The sequence below is a fragment of the Muscardinus avellanarius genome (genome assembly GCF_963383645.1).
Source record: "Muscardinus avellanarius genome assembly, chromosome: 7".
Lineage (NCBI taxonomy): Eukaryota > Metazoa > Chordata > Mammalia > Rodentia > Gliridae > Muscardinus > Muscardinus avellanarius.
Window position 1 is genome coordinate 12,831,093 of NC_137793.1, and position 21,572 is coordinate 12,852,664.

General features: G+C 45.1%; 1 protein-coding gene across 2 annotated transcripts; it reads left to right on the plus strand.

Moving 5' to 3' along the window:
* Positions 1 to 1,840: 1,840 nt before the first annotated feature.
* On the plus strand, positions 1,841 to 11,105 carry PTTG1 (PTTG1 regulator of sister chromatid separation, securin; the record flags this gene model as incomplete). 2 transcript variants are annotated; one of them, XM_080698301.1, is made up of 5 exons in its annotated part: positions 1,841 to 1,931; positions 2,220 to 2,404; positions 5,931 to 6,024; positions 10,003 to 10,158; positions 11,026 to 11,105. In XM_080698301.1, the coding sequence occupies 5 exons, from the start codon at positions 1,841 to 1,843 to the stop codon at positions 11,103 to 11,105; spliced, it is 606 nt and encodes a 201-aa protein (XP_080554427.1). The 2 variants fall into 2 exon arrangements, with proteins under 2 accessions (XP_080554427.1, XP_080554428.1); XM_080698302.1 differs by having other exon boundaries at positions 2,223 to 2,404.
* Between the last annotated feature and the right edge of the window lie 10,467 nt (positions 11,106 to 21,572).

A 21,572-nucleotide genomic window follows, 5' to 3' on the forward strand; every position in this document is an offset into this window, starting at 1 on the left:
GGATTGCAATTTGCGGATAGCCTCAGCTACTTAAGCCCTTTGCAACTCAGTGAGACCCTTTTTCAGAATAAAGAATAAAAAATAGGACTGGGGGTGTAGATTGGAGGTAGAATGTCCTTGGGTTCCATCCCCAGTACAGCCCCCCCCCCCAAAAAAAAAAGCTAAAACAGTAGTATTTTTCAAGGACAGCCTCAGGAAGTAATTAGAATCTCAGCAACCTAGCAAGACCCTGTTTCAAAATAACATAATAAAAAAAAATAGGGTTGGGGATGTAATTGAAGGTAAAATGCCTCTGGGTTCAATCCCCAGAACCCTTCGCCCAATATAAAAACAGCTGATTAGGAGAGACCGGGATTAGCTAGAACTGTCTGATAGCATGAGTGAGGGTAAACAATTTAGGAATTGGTTAAATTATTTCCCAGTGATAAGCGGGAATAACAAAATCATGGCCATTCAAAAAGGGTGGTTATGGTTTACAGAGGTTGCATGACCTTTGGGAAAGGAATGCTTTCTATTGGTGAAAAAAAAAAAAAAAAAAAAAAGGAAAACACCTCCTAAGGATTCATAAACTTTGCAGTCATGACCTAACTTAGAAGATAAGAGAACGCTCATGTGGAAGCTATCAGCCAGCTTGGGCACTCAGTGAGACCCTGTCTCAAAAAAAAATAAGAAAGGTTGGGGACAGAGGTCAGTGGTACAGCCCTGCATCCAATCTCCGGTAAAAGGAAAAGGAATATGGCTATATAAGATACCATATATAAGATACACGGGGGAAAGGCAGGAGAAATACACAGTGCGTATTTCGGTGAAAAGGATTGGCCTTTCAGATGATCTCCATTTTCTTACAGTCTGCCAAATTCTTACGGTATTAGGTAAGTAGAAAAGTATAAAATAAATGGAAGTACATTATTTCTATTTTATCTTTTTTTTGTGTGTGGTACTGAGGATGAAACCCAGGGGCATTCTACCTCGGAGCTACACTCTCAGACCTATTTTTCATTTTTATTTTGAAACAAGGTCTCGCTGAGTTGCAAAAGGTCTAAGTACCTGTCTTCGAACCGCGATGCTCCCAAATGCTGGGATTACAGGCGTGCGCCGCCACGCGCGGGTTCTATTTTATTTTCAATTTTTCTACAGTGCCACTCAAAAGATCCCCAAACAATAGAACACTCTTATTGAGTCAGTGCCTCAGTCCACGCATCTTAATATTCTGGACAGCACAGAGCTCCTTTTTTGCATAGTACGGGACCCCAGCTTTTCTTCTTCCCGGGAAGCCAGTTTCAAACTTCCGGAAAAAGCGCTTTGGGGCGGGCCCTGGCTTCTTGGCTTCTCCTCATTGGCTGTTTCTTCGGACCCCGCCCTAGGCCACACCTCCTCGCGGGCGAGCCAATCGGAGCCCGAGTTGTGGTTTAAACCTCGGGAGAGGCGCACCGCGGGCGAGGTCTCTTCGGTGGTTTTGGCTGTTGAAGGCGACTTGGGTTTACGGGTCCGGCGGGGAAGAAATGGGTGGGCTGGGAGCTGGGGCCGGGGCTCGGGCTTCTCCCTGCAGTCGGCCCCTCCGAGCTGGGTTGAGTTTCGTCCCCGGGAGGCGTCCTGGACGCGCGGCGATTCTCTTTTGATGGGTGCTCGCCCCAAAGCGCCTGTTCTCCCGCTGCCTGCGGGTGTAAGATCTGGATTAGTGCCCCCTGGCACAAGCATAGGCTTCTTCCTCCGCTTAGCTCTTGGCTTTGTGCGGACGTGCCTTGGGAAGAAAGTTTGGTCTGTGCTATACTATAGCTTCTCTCGCCTTCCCTAAGCCTGGGTATCTAATATGTCCGTGTCACCCCTAGGGTAATCCAGGATGGCTACTCTGATCTTTGTTGATAAAGAAAACGGAGAGCCAGACACTCGCGTGGCTCCAAAGGATGGGCTGAAGCTGGGGTCTCGGCCCGGTAAGTTCACAAGGCTGCAATTAGATAGATACACAGGTGGTGTGGATGAGGCCCGGGGCCGCTTGGGCATTTACTGTACTTTGTGGGCCAATTAGAGTCACGTTTGTTATCTTCTCACTCTCATTATCTTAATGAGATAACTTAAGAGAATGCGGAGCCTCAGTGGCTATGCCATTGCCAAAGATGAGGGTCGGGTACGGGGTGAGAAGAAGGTCAAGTTCATAGGCACAGCTTTGGACTCGCAAAGGTGTTCACTGGCCTAACGTTATCATAAGACTTTTTCTTTAGCAGGAAAAGTCTTGGATGGGAGAGCTCAGGTTTCAACCCCACGTGTTGGCAAAATGTTTGATGCTCCACCGGCCCTCCCTAAAACTGCCAGGAAGGCGTTGGGAACCGTCAACAGAGCTACAGAAAAGCCAGTGAAGACTAGTGGACCCCTCAAACAGAAACAGCCAAGCTTCTCTGCCAAAAAGGTAAGTGCTGGCAATGAAGACACTGGTAAAACAAGTCAGTACTTTGGAGTTTTAAAATAACTTCTGGCTCCTACCTGGATTGTCTTTGTGTATGTGTGTGTGGGTGTGGGGGGAGGGGTCCTGGGGATTGGACCCGGGCATGCTCTACCATTGATTGAGCTACAACCCTGGCCCTTAACGTTTTTTTTTTTTGTTTTGTTTTTTGATTTTGAGACAGTGTTGTTAAGTTTCTGAGGCTGGCATTGAACTTGTGATCCTATTGCCTCAGTCTTTGAATTGCTGGGATTATAGGCGTGGGCCACTACTCCCAGCTTAACTGACTTTATTCCCTCTGAGTAGAAGGAAAATGTATTTTAGCAAACAGAGATGAACAGAGAATCATATTGTACTTGTGAACTTCTTTGTACCTTTAGGATATGTCCTTTGTATACGTTAGAAGTAGCTAACGTAATTTTGCTTTCCCTGTCCTTAAGTAGCGTATGGAAGCGGATTGGTTGGCGGAATCTACTTAGATAGCTGAAGTACTGAGAGAGGAGATGCTTGCAGGAGGTTAAGTTGCTAATATTGCTTAGGTGCTTCCCCAACTTCCAGAGTAATTGCCAACTTTTTTTTTTTTTTTTCTCGGTACTGAGGATGGAACCCAGGGGCATTCTACCTCCGAGCTACATCCCCAGCCCTATTTTTTTATATTTATTTTGAAACCAGGTCTCACTGGGTTGCAAAGGGACTCACTAAGTAGCTGAGGCTGTCCTTGAACTCGATCCTCCAGTCTCAGCCTCTCGATGCTGGTTTTACAAGTGTGTGCTACCATGCCCGTCTAATTGCCAACTTTTTAGGGGACAGTTGGCTAGTGTGCTGATTGTATGAGCGTGGTTACAAGCTACAGGTCAGTATATCCCATATTGAGAGGAGCTGTGAAAGATAACGTTAGCGTGTGGATTCACACCGTGAATAACTGTTTAGTGCGTATTAGAAAATACACAATCATATTTCAAATCCGTGACGTGCATGTAGTGCAGCTTAGTACAAGGACGTCTTTGCAAAAGAGTGAATTGAATAGCTGAGTGTGGTGGCGCATGACTGTAATCCCAGTACCTGGGAAGTTGAGATAGAAAAATGACAAGTTCCAGGCCAGCCTCACAATATAGCAAGACTCCTGGCAACTTAGTGAGACTGTTTCAAAATCGAAAAATAAAAGGGGATAGGAGTGTATCTCTGAGGTACAATGCCCTTGAGTTCAATACCCAGTCACACGCACACACACACACACACACACACACACACACACACACTGGAATTGACAAGGGAAAGCTGTTATACAGGTATTGCTATGGTATGGGGAAAATAATGAGAATGTTACCCAGAACCAAAGTGTGAGAAGCCCTGTGATAAGGATTTCCTCTAGGTGGGTACCTATGAAATAAGATAAATCAGAATATTCTGGGTTGTACTGGGCCTGGTGCCACAGCCTGTAATCCCAGTACTTAGGAGGCTAAGACAGGAGGATCTTAGGTTTGAGGCCAACTTCAGCAACCTATTGAGACCTTGTTTCAAAATAAATAAATAAAAAGGGCTGGAGGTCACACTCCAATAAGACAGACACACCAAAACAAAACAGTCTGGCTTCCATTTGGCCTACTATTGCAGGAGACTGTCTACCTGCCAGTTCTTCAAATGACCTAGACCACCTGGGTATGGTGGAGTGTGCCTGTAGTCCCAGTAACTTGGGAGGCTGAAACAGGAGCATCCCAGGTTTCTTGACAGCTTCAACAATTCAGTGAGACCCTCGGCAACCTAGCAAAACCCTGTTTCACTTTTTTTTTCTTTTTTTTGGAGGTACTGGGTGTGGAACCCAGAGGCTTTCTACCTCTGGGCTATACTCCCAGCCCTATTTTCTATTTTATTTTGGAACAGGGTCTCACTAAGTTGTTGAAAGCCTCACTAAGTGCAAAACCCTGTTTCAAAACAAAAAGAACTGGAGGTGTAGCTGGGAGATAGAATTCCTCTGGATTCAATACCCAGTATTGCTGGGCATGGTGGTGCATGCTTGTAATCCCAGTAGTTGAGAGGCGGAGATAGGAAGATCTCAGGTTTGTGGCCAGCCTCAGCTACTTAGGCCTTCTGCAATTTAGACCCTGTCTCAAAATAAAGAATAATAATACAAAAAAAAAATAGGGCTGGGGGTGTAGCTTGGAGGTAGAATGCCCCTGGGTTCAATGCTCAGTTCTACAAACAAAACAAAATAGAAAATAACCTAATATCCCTTCTACTGGCCATTCCCCAAAGTCTTAGACCATCTGTGTATTTGAGCAACACAAGCTTGTTAATATTAGCCAAGCAAATAATTAAAGTAACACTGGTGGGAAATCACACTTCTTTAAACCAAAAAATGGCTTTGAGGATTAGCTCTTACTCGGGGTGACTCATGCACATGTTCTCCTTTATTAGGCTTGAATAATTAAGTTGATTAACTCTGAATTAACTGTGCTCAGCAGGCTTGATAACTTAGGCTAAAACAGGTGTTAATACTTAAATTTTTCAACCGAACTTTGAGCCATGCTATTGGAGTTGTATGGAAATCTATTCATTTTACATTTAATTTTTTTTTTCTTTTACAGTACTGGGGATGGTACTCAAGGGCATTCTACCTCTGAGATACACCCCCAGCCCTATTATTTATTTTTGTGGTGCTGGGGGTGGAACCCAGGGGCTACCTTCCAGGATATACTCCCAGACTTACTTTATATTTGTTTGAAAACAGGGTCTCACTAAGTTGCTGAGAGCCTCACTAAATAACTGAGGCTGGCTTCGAACCTGTGTAATCCTCCTGTCTCAGCCTCCCAAATGCTGGGATCAGAAATGTGTGCCATCATGCCCGGCTTATTATTATTATTATTAATTATTACTTTTTGTGGTACTGTGGATGGAACCCAGGGCATTCTACTTCTGAGCTACACCCCCAGCCCTAATTTTTATTCTTTATTTTGAAACAGGGTCTCACTGAATTGCAAAGGGCCTCACTAAGTAGCTGAGGCTGGCCGCAAACCGCGATCTTCCTTTCTCAGCCTCCCAAATGCTGGGATCACAAGCATGTGCCACCATGCCTGGCTCATTTATTTTTAAGTGTTGTTATGAGAACTAAGGGTAATGATTTTTTAGAAGACAGCATAAAGTTGACAACGTTTTTAAATGTGGCGAAGCAGTTGTATGTTCAAGGAAGCTTTACAGTCAGTTGACAGGGATTACATTCTTACTAATTCCTGTTTTCGCCAGGCGTGGTGACGCACGCTTGTAATCCCAGCATTTGGGAGGCTGAGACTGGAGGATCACCAATCTCAGACAGCCTCAGCTACTCAGTGAGGCCCTCCGCAACTCAGTGAGACCCTGTTTCAAAATAAAGAATAAAAAATAGGGCAGGGGGGTGTAGCTTGAAGGTTGAATGTCCCTGGGTTTCATCCTCAGACCTGCAAAAAAAAAAAAAGAAAAGAAAATTAAAATGAATTCCTATTTTCTTGGGTTGTTCTAGATAACCGAGAAGACTGCTAAAGCAAAAAGCTCTGTTCCTGCCTCCGATGATACCTATCCGGAAATAGAAAAATTCTTTCCCTTCAATCCTCTAGGTAAGGTAGTAGTATCCTTGGGTGGTTCTTGTTCGTGTTCTCTTGCTCTCTCTCTCTCTCTCGATATCGCCTTAGCTCTGGAGGGAAATTAGGAATAAGATGTGCAGGACATTGTTCCCATCCTCAAAAGCTTAGCACCTCACAGACGTGTCCACACACTGAACAGGTCTAGAAGCAGGCGGCCTTAGCTAGCCAACTTTTTCGAAAGCCTTTTCAAAGTGTGCAAAGGGCCTTTGTTGTCATGTCAGGCAGTGCCGGAGAGTACTTTGGTAGGGTTAAGTATTTCTTGGCTAGAAAAACCGACATAGCCAGCGAGAAGATTCATTTACAGAAAACCTCCTTCTACCAGCCACATGTATTTGAAACACCTTCTAAACCAGCTCTTTGAGGTTTTGTGGCTCCCAGCATTGGAGGAGAAGCTTCTGCGTTCAGGCACTATTAGGCTTTGGATGCAGCGTCTAACGAGAAAGGCCCTGCCCCGAGGTAACGCACAGTCCGCTCAGTTTGGAGCGAAAGGCAAACACAGAACGAGTCAGTGGGACGAAGAAGAGAGGCCTTAGCAGTGTAGATCCAAGTGTGCGGCCCCCGAGGTGGGAAAAGGGACGGAGGTAAGTGGTTCTGGGTAGGAAAGGCAGGTGCGTGGGGTCCGGGCAGGCAGCATCTGTACATCGGTGAGCCAGATGGCTGCGTGTCAGCCTCTTGCTAATACATTCGGATTGCTTTGGCTTCTCCATGTTAAAACAACTCTGCAGTTAGTATTCTTGAAGTTAGATAGTTGTGAGTTGGAGAGCCCATCTGGAAGCTTTGAGGATTTTTGAGTCAAAAGGTAGGGGTGATTAAGTTGTGATAACATAGTCTATTACCATTGAGCCATTCAGAAGAGTGAGGTAGCTTTGTATGTACTGGCCAGGAAGAAGGACCACAACATGCTGTGTTTAAAGGAAGATATTGCCGGGCATGGTGGCACACGCTTTTAGTCCCAGCATTTGGGAGCCTGAGACAGGAGATTCACTGTTTGAGGACAGCCTCAGCTACTCTTAGTGAGGCCCTTTGCAACTCAGTGAGACCCTGTTTCAAAATATAGAATAAAAAATAGGGCTGGAGGTATATCTCGGAGGTAGAATGCCCCTGGGTTACATTCCCAGTACTGCAAAAAAAAAAAAGTCTGTTATTGCTGGGCGTGGTGGTGCACACATGTAATCCCCATGCTTGGGAGGTGGAAACAGGATCGTGCAGGTTCGAAGCCATCTTGCTGGCTTAAGAGACCCTGTTTCCAAATAAAAAATATAAAAATAGGTCTGGGAGTGTAGACCACAGGTAGAAGGATTTCCAGGAATCCCCCAGTACCACCAAAAAAAAAAAAAAAAAAAAAATCTGTTATTGTACTCACAGTGAATGATGGTTTCGAACTGCATATGTTTTGTTTCCTGTCAAGAAAAATCAGTTATTTTAGATAATTCCTAAGCAGTAAGGTATTTGGGTTTGAAGAAGGAAAGTTACCTTATATACTGGTTCTCAAACTTTTTGCTATTAGGACCTTTTTTTACACATCCTTATATTAGAATTTTTTTTTTTTTAAGTGGTACTGGGTATTGAACCCAGGGGCATTCTACCTCTGAGCTTCACCCCTAGCCCTCTTTTTAATTTATTTTGAAACAGGGTCTGAGTTTCAGAGTCTCACTAAGTAGCTGAGGTTGGCCACACCGCAAACCTGGAATCTTCCTGTCTCGGCCTCCCAAGTACTGGGATTACAAGCATGTGTCACTATACCTGGCTCTTCAGAAATTTCTGAAGACCCTATATTTTTCTGGAAACTTAAGTTTGTGTTTTGTGTATGTGTGTGGTGCTGGGAGTTTTTCTTCTGAGCTCCAGGCCCTGTCCTTTTTATTTGGAACCAATGTCCTGTTAAGTTACTGAGAATCTTGCTGAATTGCTGGGGCTGGCTTTCAACCTGCAGTCGTCCTCAGCTTCCCAAGTATTGGGATTACAGGTGTGCACCATCATGCCTGCCTAGAAATTAAAATTAAATGATTTTTATTTCATAAGATGTTTCCTAAAAATATCTAGTGGTAAGAATGGTATGGTTTATACTTTTAGATATTTGCTTAACTTGGCTTAAGACAATTGGATTATAGTCAAATTTTGTATTTAGTCTGTTACATTTGTTTTGGTTAAAGCACATGAAAATCTGGGCTCTTGCAGATGGGTGGTTAGGAAAGGGGGGAGTATCATTTTCAGATGAATGTACATGATTTTCTTTGATCCGACATCACTAAAACTCACCAAGTGGCTGTATCTGAATGTGTAATTGCAACGGAGAATTTGAAACCATATCAATGAACATTGTGACTTTTTTTTTTTTTTTTTTTTTTTTTTTGTGGGTCTGGGGATGGAACCCAGGGGCTTTTGACCCCCGAGCCATACCCCCTGCCCTATTTTTTATTCTTTATTTTGAAACCGGGTCTCACTGAGTTGCAGAGGGCCTCACTAAGTAGCTGAGGCTGTCCGCGAACCGCGATCCTCCAGGTCTCAGCCTCCCGAATGCTGGGATTACAAGCGTGCGCCACCACGCCCGGCACATTGTGACTTTTGATAGTAAAATCTTTTGGTCTGTTTCGTACGTGGAATTATATTGTTTATCCTTGCTTGTATTATGCATTGGTTCCTTAGAAGTATTGGTTTTTTGTGATGTAGATTTTCAAATGTTGACATGTCTCATGTAACATCAAAAGCACATTAATATTACCAGTGATCTCATCCAAGAAGTCTGAAGTATCAGCCAATGATTGCAAGTTATGTTTTCCAAACTAATGTCAACCCAACTATTGCAGATACATTTTTTACAGCTATATATATTTTTCTTGACACTCTTGAATTCTGTCATTGGGGACAGAGACTCGGTTTTCCTTCAAGTGTGGTAGATACCACTTCCTTTATTCCTTATAGACAGTGTGTGACAAATAACCAAGTCTGAATACCAGTGGTTTGTCTTTTTATTTTTATTTTTTTGTGGTGCTTGGGGTTGAACCCAGAGGCATTCTACTTCCAAGCTAGACCTCCAGCCCCATTTTTTTTTTTTTTGAAACAGGGTCTCATTAAGTTCATGAGGGTCTTATTAAATTACTGAACTGGCCGGGTGTGGTGGCACATGCTTGTAATCTCAGCACTTGGGAGGCTGAGACGGGAGGATCACACATAGGTCCGAAGCCAGCCTCAGCTACTTAGGCTCTCAGCAACTTAGACCCTGTTTCACAATAAAATATTAAAATAGGTGGGGATGTGTGTGTGGTACTGGAGGTGGAACCCAGGGACTTTTCTACCTCCAGGCTAGACTCCCAGACCTATTTTATACTTTATTTGGAAACAGGGTCTTGCTAAGTTGCTGAGAGCCTCACTCAATAGCTGAGGGTGGCTTTGAACCTGTGTGATCCTCCCGTCTCAGCCTCTCAAGCGCTGGATTACGAGCGTGCGCCACCATGCCCGGCTTTATTATCTTTTTTACTGAAAACAAGTAGTGAAGGGTGTAATGACCACTCATCTAGCTCATTGACATTGCCTTGATTTGTATAAGGCGCCAGTTCATCTGTCCACCATTGTTTTCATTACCATCAGTGCAGATGTCTGCACAGTGGACAAAAGTATTACTATCATTAGGAAAATAGTTTTTTTGGGGGGGTGTGCGGTGCTAGGGATGAAATCCAGGGGCCTTCTACCTCTGGGCTACACTCCCAGACCTCTTTTATATTTTGCTTGGAAACAGGGTCTCACTAAGTTGCTGAGGACCTCACTAAGGAGCTGAGGCTGGCTTGATCCTCCTGTCTGAGCCTCCCAAGAGCTGGGATTACAAGCGTGCGCTACCATGCCTGGCTAGGAAAATAGTTTTGACCTCTTGGGTTCCCTGAATGTCTCAGACCTCTCGGGTTTTGCCGACCACAATGAGACCGACTGCCCTGACGAGCTGCTTTCCCTTCGTGACAGACTTTGAGAGTTTCGACTTGCCCGAGGAGCACCAGATCGCGCAGCTTCCCTTGCATGGCGTGCCGCTCATGATCCTTGAGGAGGAGCGAGGCTGTGAGAAGCTGTTGCAGCTGGGGCCCCCTTCGCCCGTGAAGAGGCAGTCTCCATGGGAATCTAGTAAGTGAGCGACATTTCCATCACGGGAAGGGGCCAGGACCGCAGAACGTGAGCCTCAGAGTCATTTCTGTCCTTGGAAGAAGGCAGAACATTTCAGAATAATGGAAACTCAAGCCGGGCGTGGTGGCGCACGCTTGTAATCCCTGCGCTTGGGAGGCTGAGACAGGAGGATCACGCAGGTTCAAAGCCAGCCTCAGCTACTTAGTGAGGCTCTCAGCAACTTAAGTGAGACCCTGTTTCCAAATAAAATATAAAATGGGTCTGGGAGTATAGCCCAGAGGGAGAAAGCCTCTGGGTTCCACCTCCAGTACCACCAAAAGAAAAAAAAAAGAAAAAAAGAAAAAGGAAACTCCTCTCAGTGGGTATTGTGTTTTAGTCCCAAACACCTTGGTAAAACCAAGTCATGCTGGAATCTGGTCAATATTAGAAATCGCAAAATTAAATTTGACCGGCAGCTACTTCGAAAACTTGCGCTTGGGATGAGAACTCCCAAGTTACAACTGCAGCTTAGACGGGGATCAAGACACCTGCACCATAGCACAGAACGGCGATACCTTCCCACTGCCAAAGGCTGGGAGGTCTTGCTTGGAACTGATGGTCAAAAGCCGTCCTTACGCTTGCTGTTTGCTCTGATGAGATAGCTTGCACTCTTATAATTTATGTTAGACTGCTCTGGTAAGAGCACTCGTCTAAGAAGAGTGGAGGTTCAGGTCCTTCCAGGATTGATTTCCTGATAGCAGGTCAAGTCCGGGGCCACGGACAATGGAAAAACCCGAGTTTATGACGAAAAGCGACAGCTGATACCTGTGTTGGTATGAACAGCGACTCGGGATTTGCAGAAAGTAATAAGAGATTCCTCTTTCCTAGATCCGCTGCAGTCTCCTTCCAGCTTCCTGTCGTCTCTGGATGTAGAAATGCCGCCTGTTTGTTATGACATGGACATTTAAACTTAGTGCTTTATAGTTTATGTATATTTGTATTAATAAAGCCTTTCTTTAACAGAGTCTTTCTGACACTGCGTTTGGTATTCCTCAGAGTGGTATGAAAACCAGTTGAAATGTTTAGCAGACCAGCCTTGTCTGGTTGGTAAAAGCTTGCCTTAAAACCGCAAGGTTTGTTTCGACAGCTTATTTTAGAAGCTGCCACTGTTTCCCCCTGACGAGTGTACCCTTCAGTGTGTACTTTATTGCCTTTTTGTGGCCATTAGCTAGTGACAGTTATTAGATCTCTTCATTAGAAGAGCTATTTCCAGCTCATTAAGTTATTTATCACAAGGCATTCTATATTGCTGTTTAGTTTCTAATGACTTTAATGCTCAGGATTCAGTAATCAGATTTTGAAAGGCCGTAAATCTTCGGAGAACTCAACCTCCCTGGGATCTTCATGAGATTTTTGGAAGATCGTGGTAGATACTTAGGGAGAGTGAACCTATCCTGTACCTTCAGGAAACCAAATTTAGGTGTTTATCCCGTGTTAGACATTAAGAGTTTGATAATCATTATTGTGTTTAATGTCTATGATAAAATTCTTCATAGACTTTTTTTTAATGTCTGATAAATTGTCATGAGGACAATGAGTCTCAGAAGTTCATTGATTTACCACAGGTGTGAAGAGCTAGAAAATGATAGAGCTGGTATTTTTACCTAACAAACCCTCTTTTCCTGCCCTACCCACACAGTGCTAAACACTGAACCAAAAAGTTTTACAAAAGTGTTTACTTATGAGGCACCAGTCTTGAGGCAGTAGCCCCAAATCTCAGATCCCCCTCCTAGTGTATAAGACTTAAAGGGTATTCGTGAGATATAGACACGGGGTAGTCTGAGGCTGGGGAAAGCTAAGATTGGAGGCTGGGAGAGGCTTAGTAATCAGGGGTCTGTGCCTATGTAATCAAACTTCATGAGTCTCCCTAGGATGCATGTTCAGAAAACGGTGGCTCTGGCATGATCTGAAGGAATTTCTGGCTTTCAGATGTCAAAAGGTCACCCGGCAGACACCTTTGCAAGGCCCAAGTGAAGGGTCTTGTCTCACTGAGCCAAAGAAAGGTAGAAATAGCTCCAAGTTTTTGGAAAACAAAACAAAATGAACAAAAAAAACCTTTTTGGTTTAAAAAACCAAAGTGACTATTTCAGAGGTATCTGTAATAAAGCTAATGAAGGGTATCCTGCCTAGCTATGTGGCTTCTAAAGTTGGTAAAAACGAGTTACTAAAAGCAAGGGGCACTAGAGGTTTTATCCACATTTTCCTTCCGTTTCATTTGGACTCCAAATCTGAGATTGAAATCAAAGTACAGATTAAAATGGTCGTCCATGGACTTTTTTTTAGGGGGGGGGGATTGAACAGAGTTTTAAAAATGTGATCTTTTCTACTTAACATCCTAGTGTTTAACCCATATCCTTTGATGTGTCTGGGCAAAGCGTATGTCAGTGGTCCATTTTCAGTGCTCGCAGGCTGCCGAGGAGGGGTGTCTGTCTCCTAGGTGCAGTGTGGGCCTTCGATCCTGCACACCCCACTCCAGCTGGCCGTAAGGAGGGACTGAGGCACTCTTGCCCTGTCTCTGCAGACCTCGCCTACCCAGCTCACGTCACTGGCCGGGGCCATGGAGATAATTGTATTTGATCCTCACCTGATACTTGGCTATCCAGGAAGCCTTTCCCCTGAAGCATTGGTAGCAGCGATAGTCACGTTGGAATGGAAACCCTTCCTTGGCTATATTATTGGAAGGACCCAAAAGATATTATGCATGAAATACTAGGAACACCTGCAGCCACTGATCTTGACTTTAGAACTTTCTGATCTCTGATATAACTGCATCAGTCTTCGCTCCCGGAGTTAGTGGAAAGGCAGACTTCTCAGAGAAAAATGCAGCAAGGTTGCTAGGGCGCCTGGCTGTAGGGGAGAGTTTCCTAGCACCCTAGGGTGTCCTAGAGTACATGTGAAAGCGGAGTATCATTCAGAACAGCTTTCATGTACAGTACAAATTTAGAGAAACTGTCTTGTGAATGAAAAGATTCAAGGGCCAGGTGCTTGCTGACTAATACTCTGGGTCAGTCCTGAGCATGGAGTTACCTTCTTCTTATCTGCTGTTAATCAGATTATAACACATTTAATGTGTATTGAGACACTAAGAACTTGAAGCCTTCATTCCTCCATGAATACGGATCATTTTTATCTTGGTTTTTTTTTTTTTTTTTTTCTGTCTTAATAAATCTAGACATTTGCTGAAAGAACACTTTTTGTGTGTGTGTGGTACTGCGAATTGAACCCAGGGGCATTCTACTTCTCAATACCTCCAACCCATTTTATTTTTTTTGGTCTTGAAACAGGTTCTCACTAGGTTGCTGAGAGTTTCTACATTGCCGACACTGACCTGTAATATCCTTTATCTCAGCCTCCTCTGTACTGGGATTACAGGTGTGGGTCACCCCACCCCAGCTAGAATAAGATTGTCTTTTTTTTTTTTTTTTTTTTGTACTGGGGATCAAACCCAGGGGCATTCTACCTCTAAGCTATACCCAACCCTATTTGGTATTCTTTATTTTGAAACAGGGATTCTTAAATTGTGGAGGGCCTTAGTAGCTAAGGCTGGCTGCGAACCTACGATCCTCCTGTCTCAGCCCCCCAAGTGCTGGGGTCACAGCACTGCCGGCTTGCAGACCTCATCTTCCCTCAGAGCTGTCCCTCCTGCCATCACAGGCCAGCCCTGCCGCACGTGCTCTGGGTTGTCACCTCCTTCAGTTACCTCCATTTTCTCTGCATCTCTCTTTTCTTGCTTGCAGCTTGTTTAGACTTGACCACTAAAAATTCCTTCTTATCTCTACATCCTCTGGTTGTGGGCTCCTCCTCTTCCTCCTTCTCTTTCTTTAGTTGGAAATTAAATCTATGGGCATTCTACCTTCAAGCCCCAGCCCTTTTATATGTTTTTAAAATTTTGAAGCTGAGTCTCATTAAGTTGCTTAGGCTTGCCTTGAACCTGCGATCCTCCTGTCAGCCTCTCAGGTCCTGGGAATACAGGCATTGCCACTGTGCCCGGCTAAGCTATGGGCTTTTCTTTTTTACTCACATGTCAAGTTGTAAGGGCTCAGTCTTATCCTCTTGTCTCACTCTATGGACTCTCCCTGAGTGATCTGACCTACGGTGCTGAAAACCTCCCACTTACACGCCTGACCCAGGTCTCTCCCCTGAGCACCGAGAACCCTCTTTGCAGCAGGTTGTATACTTGGGATCTCAAATCAGTTATGTCTAAAATGGAGCCCGCTGGGCGTGATGGCGCACGCTTGTAATCCCAACGCTTGGGAGGCTGAGACAGGAGATGGCGCAGGTTTGAAGCCAGCCTCAGCTACTTAGGCTCTCAGCAACTTAGTGAGACCCTGTTTTTCAAATAAAGTATAAAATAGGTCTGGGAGTATAGCCCGGAGGTAGAAAAGCCCCTGGGTTCCACCCCTAGTACCACCAAAAAGTAAAATAAAACGGAGCCCCTTGATTTTCCCCTCCCCAGACTGCTCCATGTTAGCCGGTCTTCTCTACCTCTGCAAATGGTTTACTCCCGTTGCAAACCTGGGAGCTGTCCGTGTCGCCTCCATATCCTGGTTCAGCACCTTTTACCTCGATTCTCCAACCAGGCCTGAGGAGTCAGTCTCTAGTCTGTGTTCCTAGTTCCCATCTTTCAACCCCTCACAGGCAAGCTGCCATCCTTTGCAATGAGCAAAGCCTCTGTCTTCTGGGGATGGAACCTAGGGGCATTCTACCTGAGCTACACCCTCAGCCCAATTTTATTCTTCTATTTTTTTTTTTTTTTTTTGCAGTACTGGGGATGAAACCCAGGGGCATTCTACCTTCGAGCTACGCTCCCAGCCCTATTTTTTTAATTCTTTATTTTGAAACAGGGTCTCACTGAGTTGCAAACAGCCTCACTAAGTAGCTGAGGTTGGCCGTGAACCTGGATCCTCCTGTCTCAGCCTCCCAAGGACTGGGATTTCAAGCTTGCGCCACCATGTCTGGCTCTAAAGTGACATTTTAAACATGTAAACCAATAGCCGGGCGTGGTGGCACATGCTTGTAATTCCCGTGCTTGGGAGGCTGAGACAAGAGGATCGCACGGGTTCGAAGCTAGCCTCAGCTACTTAGTGAGGCTCTCAGCAACTTAGACCCTGTTTCAAAATAAAATATTAAATAGGTCTGGGAGTATAGCCCGGAGGTAGAAAGCCTCTGGGTTTCACCCCCAGTACCATCAAAAAAACCAAAAAACAAAAAACATGTAAACCAAATTCTCAGCCCTCTCCCTCCCCTCCTCCCACCCTCTCTTCTTTCCTTCCTTTTTCCTTCTGAGGATTGAACCCAGGGGCAGTCTACCTCCAAGCTACACCCCAGCCCTATTTTACTTTTTATTTTGGAAACAGGGTCTGCTAAATTGAGGAGGCTGGCCTCCAACCTGCAATCCTGTTGCCTCTGCCTCTCAAGGACTGAGATTACAGGCATAAGCCACCATGCCCTTTGGTCAGCCCCTCCTTAAAGCTTTCTGGCCAGTCGCTTTGTGCACTGGTGAACTCAGAACTCGCTCCCAGCCCTTGGCCCTGTGTGATCTGGGCCCTGCCTGGCCCTGAGTGCTCACCTTGTTCCAAGCTCATTCTCCCCTGGAGCCACTGCACCAGCCTGGTGCTTCCTGAGCCGACCTTTCCTCCCGTGGCTCAGCACCCCACGGGACAATGCTCCTGGTCTCACACCCGCCGCCTCCTGAGTTTCATCTGCCCCTCGGCTGCTTCTGCCCATTGCCGGTTCCACTTGAGGGGACAGTTGGTGCCCTCGCTTTTAGGTAGAGAACCATTTTGCTTCCTGTATTATCTTTTTATCCCTGACCGAATGCCAACCGGGGGAGGAAAGGTATATGTGAGTCGTCTGCCAGTTGCAAGGCAAAAACATCAGGGCAGAGGGGTGTGGGGAAAGACAGATGCCCAGCTCACAACAGCTGGGAAGCAGAGAGAGAGAAATTACCCCAAGGCCACACCCCAGCGACTCACATCCAGCCACACCCACCGCCCAGTAAGTCCACTCAAATTCTTATTCCATCAGATGGGTCAATCCACTGATGAGGGGCAGCCCTCGGGAGTCAGTGATTTTACCTCTGCACGCAGCTGCACGGCCAACGCGCAGGCTCTTCCAGGGAACATTCCAGAATCAAACCCTAACACCTCCCTTGTCTCTCCTCTGGCCGTCTTCAGCTCACTCCACACCTACGAGCGTTACCTGCCCTGTGATTCCGCTTCTGAAATATTTCAAAAAGGCCCGACTCCTCCCAGCTCTCCCCCTGACTTGGTTTTGGGTTACTTCCCACCTGCGATGCTCTAACAGGGTCTTATCTCCCCTTTCGTACCGTGACCCAAATCCATCCTCCAGCCGCAGCTGGGTGAGCCCGTCCTGTCAGCCAGGGCGATGGTTTTACTTAAGTTTCAGGTGTTTTCAACTCCGCAAGTTTTTTATTGTGTTTTCCTGTGGTGCTGGGGATTGGACCCAGGGGCATTCTACCTCTGAGCTACTTACCCAGCCCTATTTTTTATTCATTTTGAAACAGGGTTTCACTAAGTTGCAGAGGGTCTCACTAACTGCTGAAGCTGACCTGGAACCTGAGATCCTCCTGTCTCAGCCTCCCAAATACTGGGATTACAAGCGTGTGCCACCACGCCCAGCTCAACTCTACAAGTTTGATTTGAGTCCTTTTTCATATTTTCTATGTTTCCACTTTTTTGAACATGTTTTCAAAATCTTTTCATGTCTTTGTCTTCTAATTCTAACATGTATCAGTTCTAGGTCGATTTCAACTATTATTATTTTGGGTGGCACTGGGGATTTAACTCAGGGACGTTATACTTCTGAGCTATCTCCAGCCCTTTTAAATTTTTTTTGTTTTGAAACAGTCTCACTTGGTTGCTGAGAGGCTCACCAAGTTGCCGGGGTCCAGCCCTAGCAAGAGTCGAGGTTCGTGTGTTGGTGAGAGGAGAGTCGAGGTCGTGAGAGAGAAGACACGGACACACGGGACCAGATGGCAGCTTCTCGAACTTTATTCTGATGGAAGCGTCTCCAGCTTCTCTCTTACTTCTCCCTTACTTCTTTTTAACTCCTGTCTTTTACTCTTTTCTTACTTCTTTCTTACTACTCTTATTTCTCTCTTCTTTCTTTTCAGGATTTGATACAATCTTTGCGCGGCTGGCTTCGAACCTGCGCGATCCTCCTGTCTCCGCCTCCCAAGCGCGGGGATTACAAGCGTGCGCCACCACGCCCGGTGTGGTGCCAGACATTTAAATAATCATAGAAAGTATGCTTTGTCTCACATAAAGCCAGCTTGAACGTAATCTTATACATTGGCCCAAACTAAGGTCAGTTTGAACTTAATCTTTGGCTCAAACTTTATCCTTGGGGAAAAAATAATCTTTGCTGCCTGAGTCTCTCACAAGCCGCTGCCCATCAATTTTAGTTATAATGCTTATACATAAAATTCCAATTATACATATTAATCCAAATAATCCTAAAATAATTTTTTGAAGAAGGAAATGCTAGACATACTTCATGGGGGATCTACGCCTTTGCGGGTCCCCTGACCGAGCTTTCTCAAGATCTGCCTGAGATGCTGTAGCGCCAAGTTGCTGAGGCTGTCCCTGAACTCTCAATCCTGCCAAGTATTGGGATTACAGATGTGCATCGCCACATTATCACCAGTTGTGTTTTCCTTCTTTTTGCATGAATTTAATCTTTTTTTTTTTTTCCTGCTGGCTTTTTTTTTTTTTTTACATTTCTATAAATATTCCCAAACTTTGTTTTGGAATATGGTTACGTTACTCAGAAGAAATATGATTTGTTTGAATAAGGTTTGTTAGGCAAGATTAGCACAGCTTTTAGCCTCTGGCCAATTTCCTCCTACTACTGGGAGTCCCTTAGGATGCTATTGGCCTGGGAACTGTGAGATTTTCCAGTCTGGCTGGTGGGCACAAACTGTTCCTGGCCTCGTGCGAGCTCCCGGAGTTCTCACCTGTAATTCTGGCTAGTTTTCTCACGTGCCTGTGTTGATCAGTGCTCTTCTGAATGCTAGATAGAGATGCTGCAAATTTTCTCTCTGCAGCTCTCTCCCCACAGTGCTCCATCCTGCAAACGCCAGCTGCCTTCAACTCCCAACACCCCCCTCCCGATGCTCTGCCATTTTAAACTCAGGAAACCTACTGCTGCTCCCCAGCTCTGCACCCTGGGAAACTCTATGTAAGCTTGGACAGGCTCGGATCTCACCTTCTTTATTCCTTCAGGATCCTCTCCCTCTGTTGCCCGATTTCCACTCTCTTAGGAGCCATCATTTTGGCCCATTTTTGAGTTCTTTCAGGCAGAGTAGATCTGGTCTCTTCCTCCATCTTGGTTGGAATTGAAAGCTTTTTCCAGTTGTCATCTAGTTTATTATATTATTATTATTATTATTATTATTATTATTATTATTATTATTATTTGCGGTACTGGGGATGGAACCCAAGGGCATTGTATCTCCGAGCTACACCCCCAGCCCTATTTTTTAGTCTTTTTTTGCTTGTTTTTGAAACAGGGTCTCACTGAGTTGCGAAGGGCCTCTCTAAGTAGCTGAGGCTGTCCGTGAACCACGATCCTCCAGTCTCAGTCTCCCAGATGCTGGGATTACAAGTGTGCGCCACCATGTCTGGCCATGTAGTTTATTTTGAGCTAGATAAAACTTACATAGCATAAAAGCCATCATTTCGAAGTGTACAGTTCAGTGGGTTTCACTACATTGAGGGTGTGAACATCGCCGCTCTAATTTTCATCAGCCCATAAAAGAAACCCATGTTGTTAGAGATGTAAAGAAGGGTTGTAATCCCAGCAGTGGATAAATCCAGTGTGATGGATTTATTTGGCTAAAATCATTGTGATACATTTATCTAAATAAATCTATTGTGGTGAATCTCTGGGTGTGGCCTGGGCTGGTGGAGTGTGGCTGGAGGTGGATCTCTGGGGGTGCAGTCTTGGGGGATTATATAAATGGCTCCTCCTCCCCTGGCTCTCTCTCTCTTTTGCTTCAGCCTCCATGATGGGAGGATCGCAGCCCACATGCTTTCCCTCTCCCCACTTCCCGCCACTATGCCCTGAGATCCATGGTACCCAACCTCATATGGACTGAACCTGAAATCATAAGGAAATAAATCCTTTTTCCTCTAAGTTACATGATCAGTCTTTTAGCTTATATCTACAAGAATGCCGACTGGAACCCACGTCCATCAAGCAGCCAGCCCTCATTTTGGGATAAAGTCTACGTTGTTTGGCGTGATTCTCAGGGCTCTCCAGCACCTCCTATGAAGATGACACAGTCTCTCCAGATTTGCCTGGCTCACACCTGTCTATCCCTTACCTCTCCATGGAGATGCTTCTCCTAGTGGAAGCCTTTCCTGATACGCCAGTACTGGGTTAGGTGCCCAGTGCTGCTCAATTAGCTCCAGACACTTAAACAGTTATCTGTTGGTATCTGTGGGGGAATTGGTTCCAGAGTGTCCCATAGATATCAAAGTCTGAGATCACCCCGTCCTAACAGTAGTTCAGCAAAATGACTGGAAAACTCCCCCACAGTGCTCTCCTCATGCACAGAACCAGGGCGGGTCTACAGTTTCTGCAGCCAGCAGCTGTACTTCCAGGGTGAGATGCTACCCTCAACCTCTTCTTGAAGATTCCAGGTATTGTTTTGGTACTGGAGATTGAACCCAGGGACATTTTACTTCCAAGCAAAACCCCCAGCCTTTTTAATTTAATTAAAAAAAAATTTTTCATCCAGAGCTGGGCGTGGTGGCTCATGCTTGTAATCCCAACATTCGGGAGGCTGAGACCAGAGGATCGCGGTTCGCAGACAGCCTCAGCTACTTAGTGAGGCCCTCTGCAACTCAGTGAGACACGGTTTCAATATAAAGAATAAAAAGTAGGGCAGGGGATGTAGCTCGGAGGTCAAATGTCCCTGGGTTTCATCCCCATACCCACAAAAAAGAAAAAAAAGAAAATTTGAGCCAGGAGTGGTGGCACATGCTTGTAACCCCTCAGCTACTTAGTGAGGCCCTTTGAAACCTAGTGAGACTCTGTTTCAAAATAAAGAATAAAAAATCGGGCTGGGGGTGTTGCTTGGAGATAGAATGTCCCTGGGTTCCATCCCTAGTAACACACACACACACACACACACACAGAAACAGGGTCTTGTTAAGTTGCTGAGAATGAAACCTCTAGCCCTTTGTACTTTTATTATTTTTTATTTTTGGTGTGCTGAGAATTGAAACCATGGGTATTCTACCTCTGACCTATACCCCAGACCTATTTTATTTTTTTGACTAGGAAATATTTCACTAAGTTGCAGAAGGCCTTGATAAGTGGCTGAAGCTGGCCTTGAACCTCCTGTCTCAGCCTCCCAGGTTTTATTTTTATTCTTTATTATTATTATTATTATTATTATTATTATTATTATTATTATTATTTTGGTGGTACTGGGGTTCCTGAAAACCCTTCTACCTCCGGGCTGCATTCCAAGACCTATTTTTATACTTTTATATTTGGAAACAGGGCCTCTTAAGCCAGCGTGGCTGGCTTCGAACCTGTGCGATCCTCCTGTCTCCGCCTCCCAAGTGTGGGGATTACAAGCGTGCGCCACCACGCCCGGCTTTATTTTTATTTTGAAACAGGGTTTTGCTAAGTTGCTGAGGTTGGTCTTCAACCTGCAATCCTCCTGTCTCAGCCTCCCAAGTATTACAGGGGTATACCACCACACTCAGCTCCGATCTTTTATATTTTATCTTTCTTGGCGCATTGTAATTGTACATAATCATGAGATTCGTAGTGATACTTTCATGTATGCACATAACATTATTTGGTCTATTTCCTTTCCCATAATTCTCCTTTTCCTCTCTTCCCCCTTCTCCACCCTCTTCCATGACTCATTGGAGATCCCAATCTTTATCTGTCCATCGAGAGTCTCCTTTGGCTTCGGAAAGGGGACGAACCCCTCTCTCCCATGTGGACACAGCTTTTCTCTGCAAACACCCTCAAATCAGTCTCCTTCTTCTAGGCGCCTTCCCTTTCCTGGCCGATGCTCACAGAATGGATCAGTGAGCCCAGAACTAACTTATTTTTCTTTTTTGTGTGTGGTACTGGAAATTGAATCCAGGGACATTCTATCTCTGAGCTATACCCCAGCTCTATTTTGTATTCTTTATTTTGTTTTTTTAAAAATTTATTTTATGTATGTATGTATGTATGTATGTATGTATGTATTTATTGGTGGTACTGGGGTTCCTGGAAGCCCTTCTACCTCCGGGCTACACTCCCAGACCCATTTTTACATCTTTTTTTTAAAATTTGGAAACAGGGTCTCTTAAGCCAGTGCGGCTGGCTTCAAACCTGCG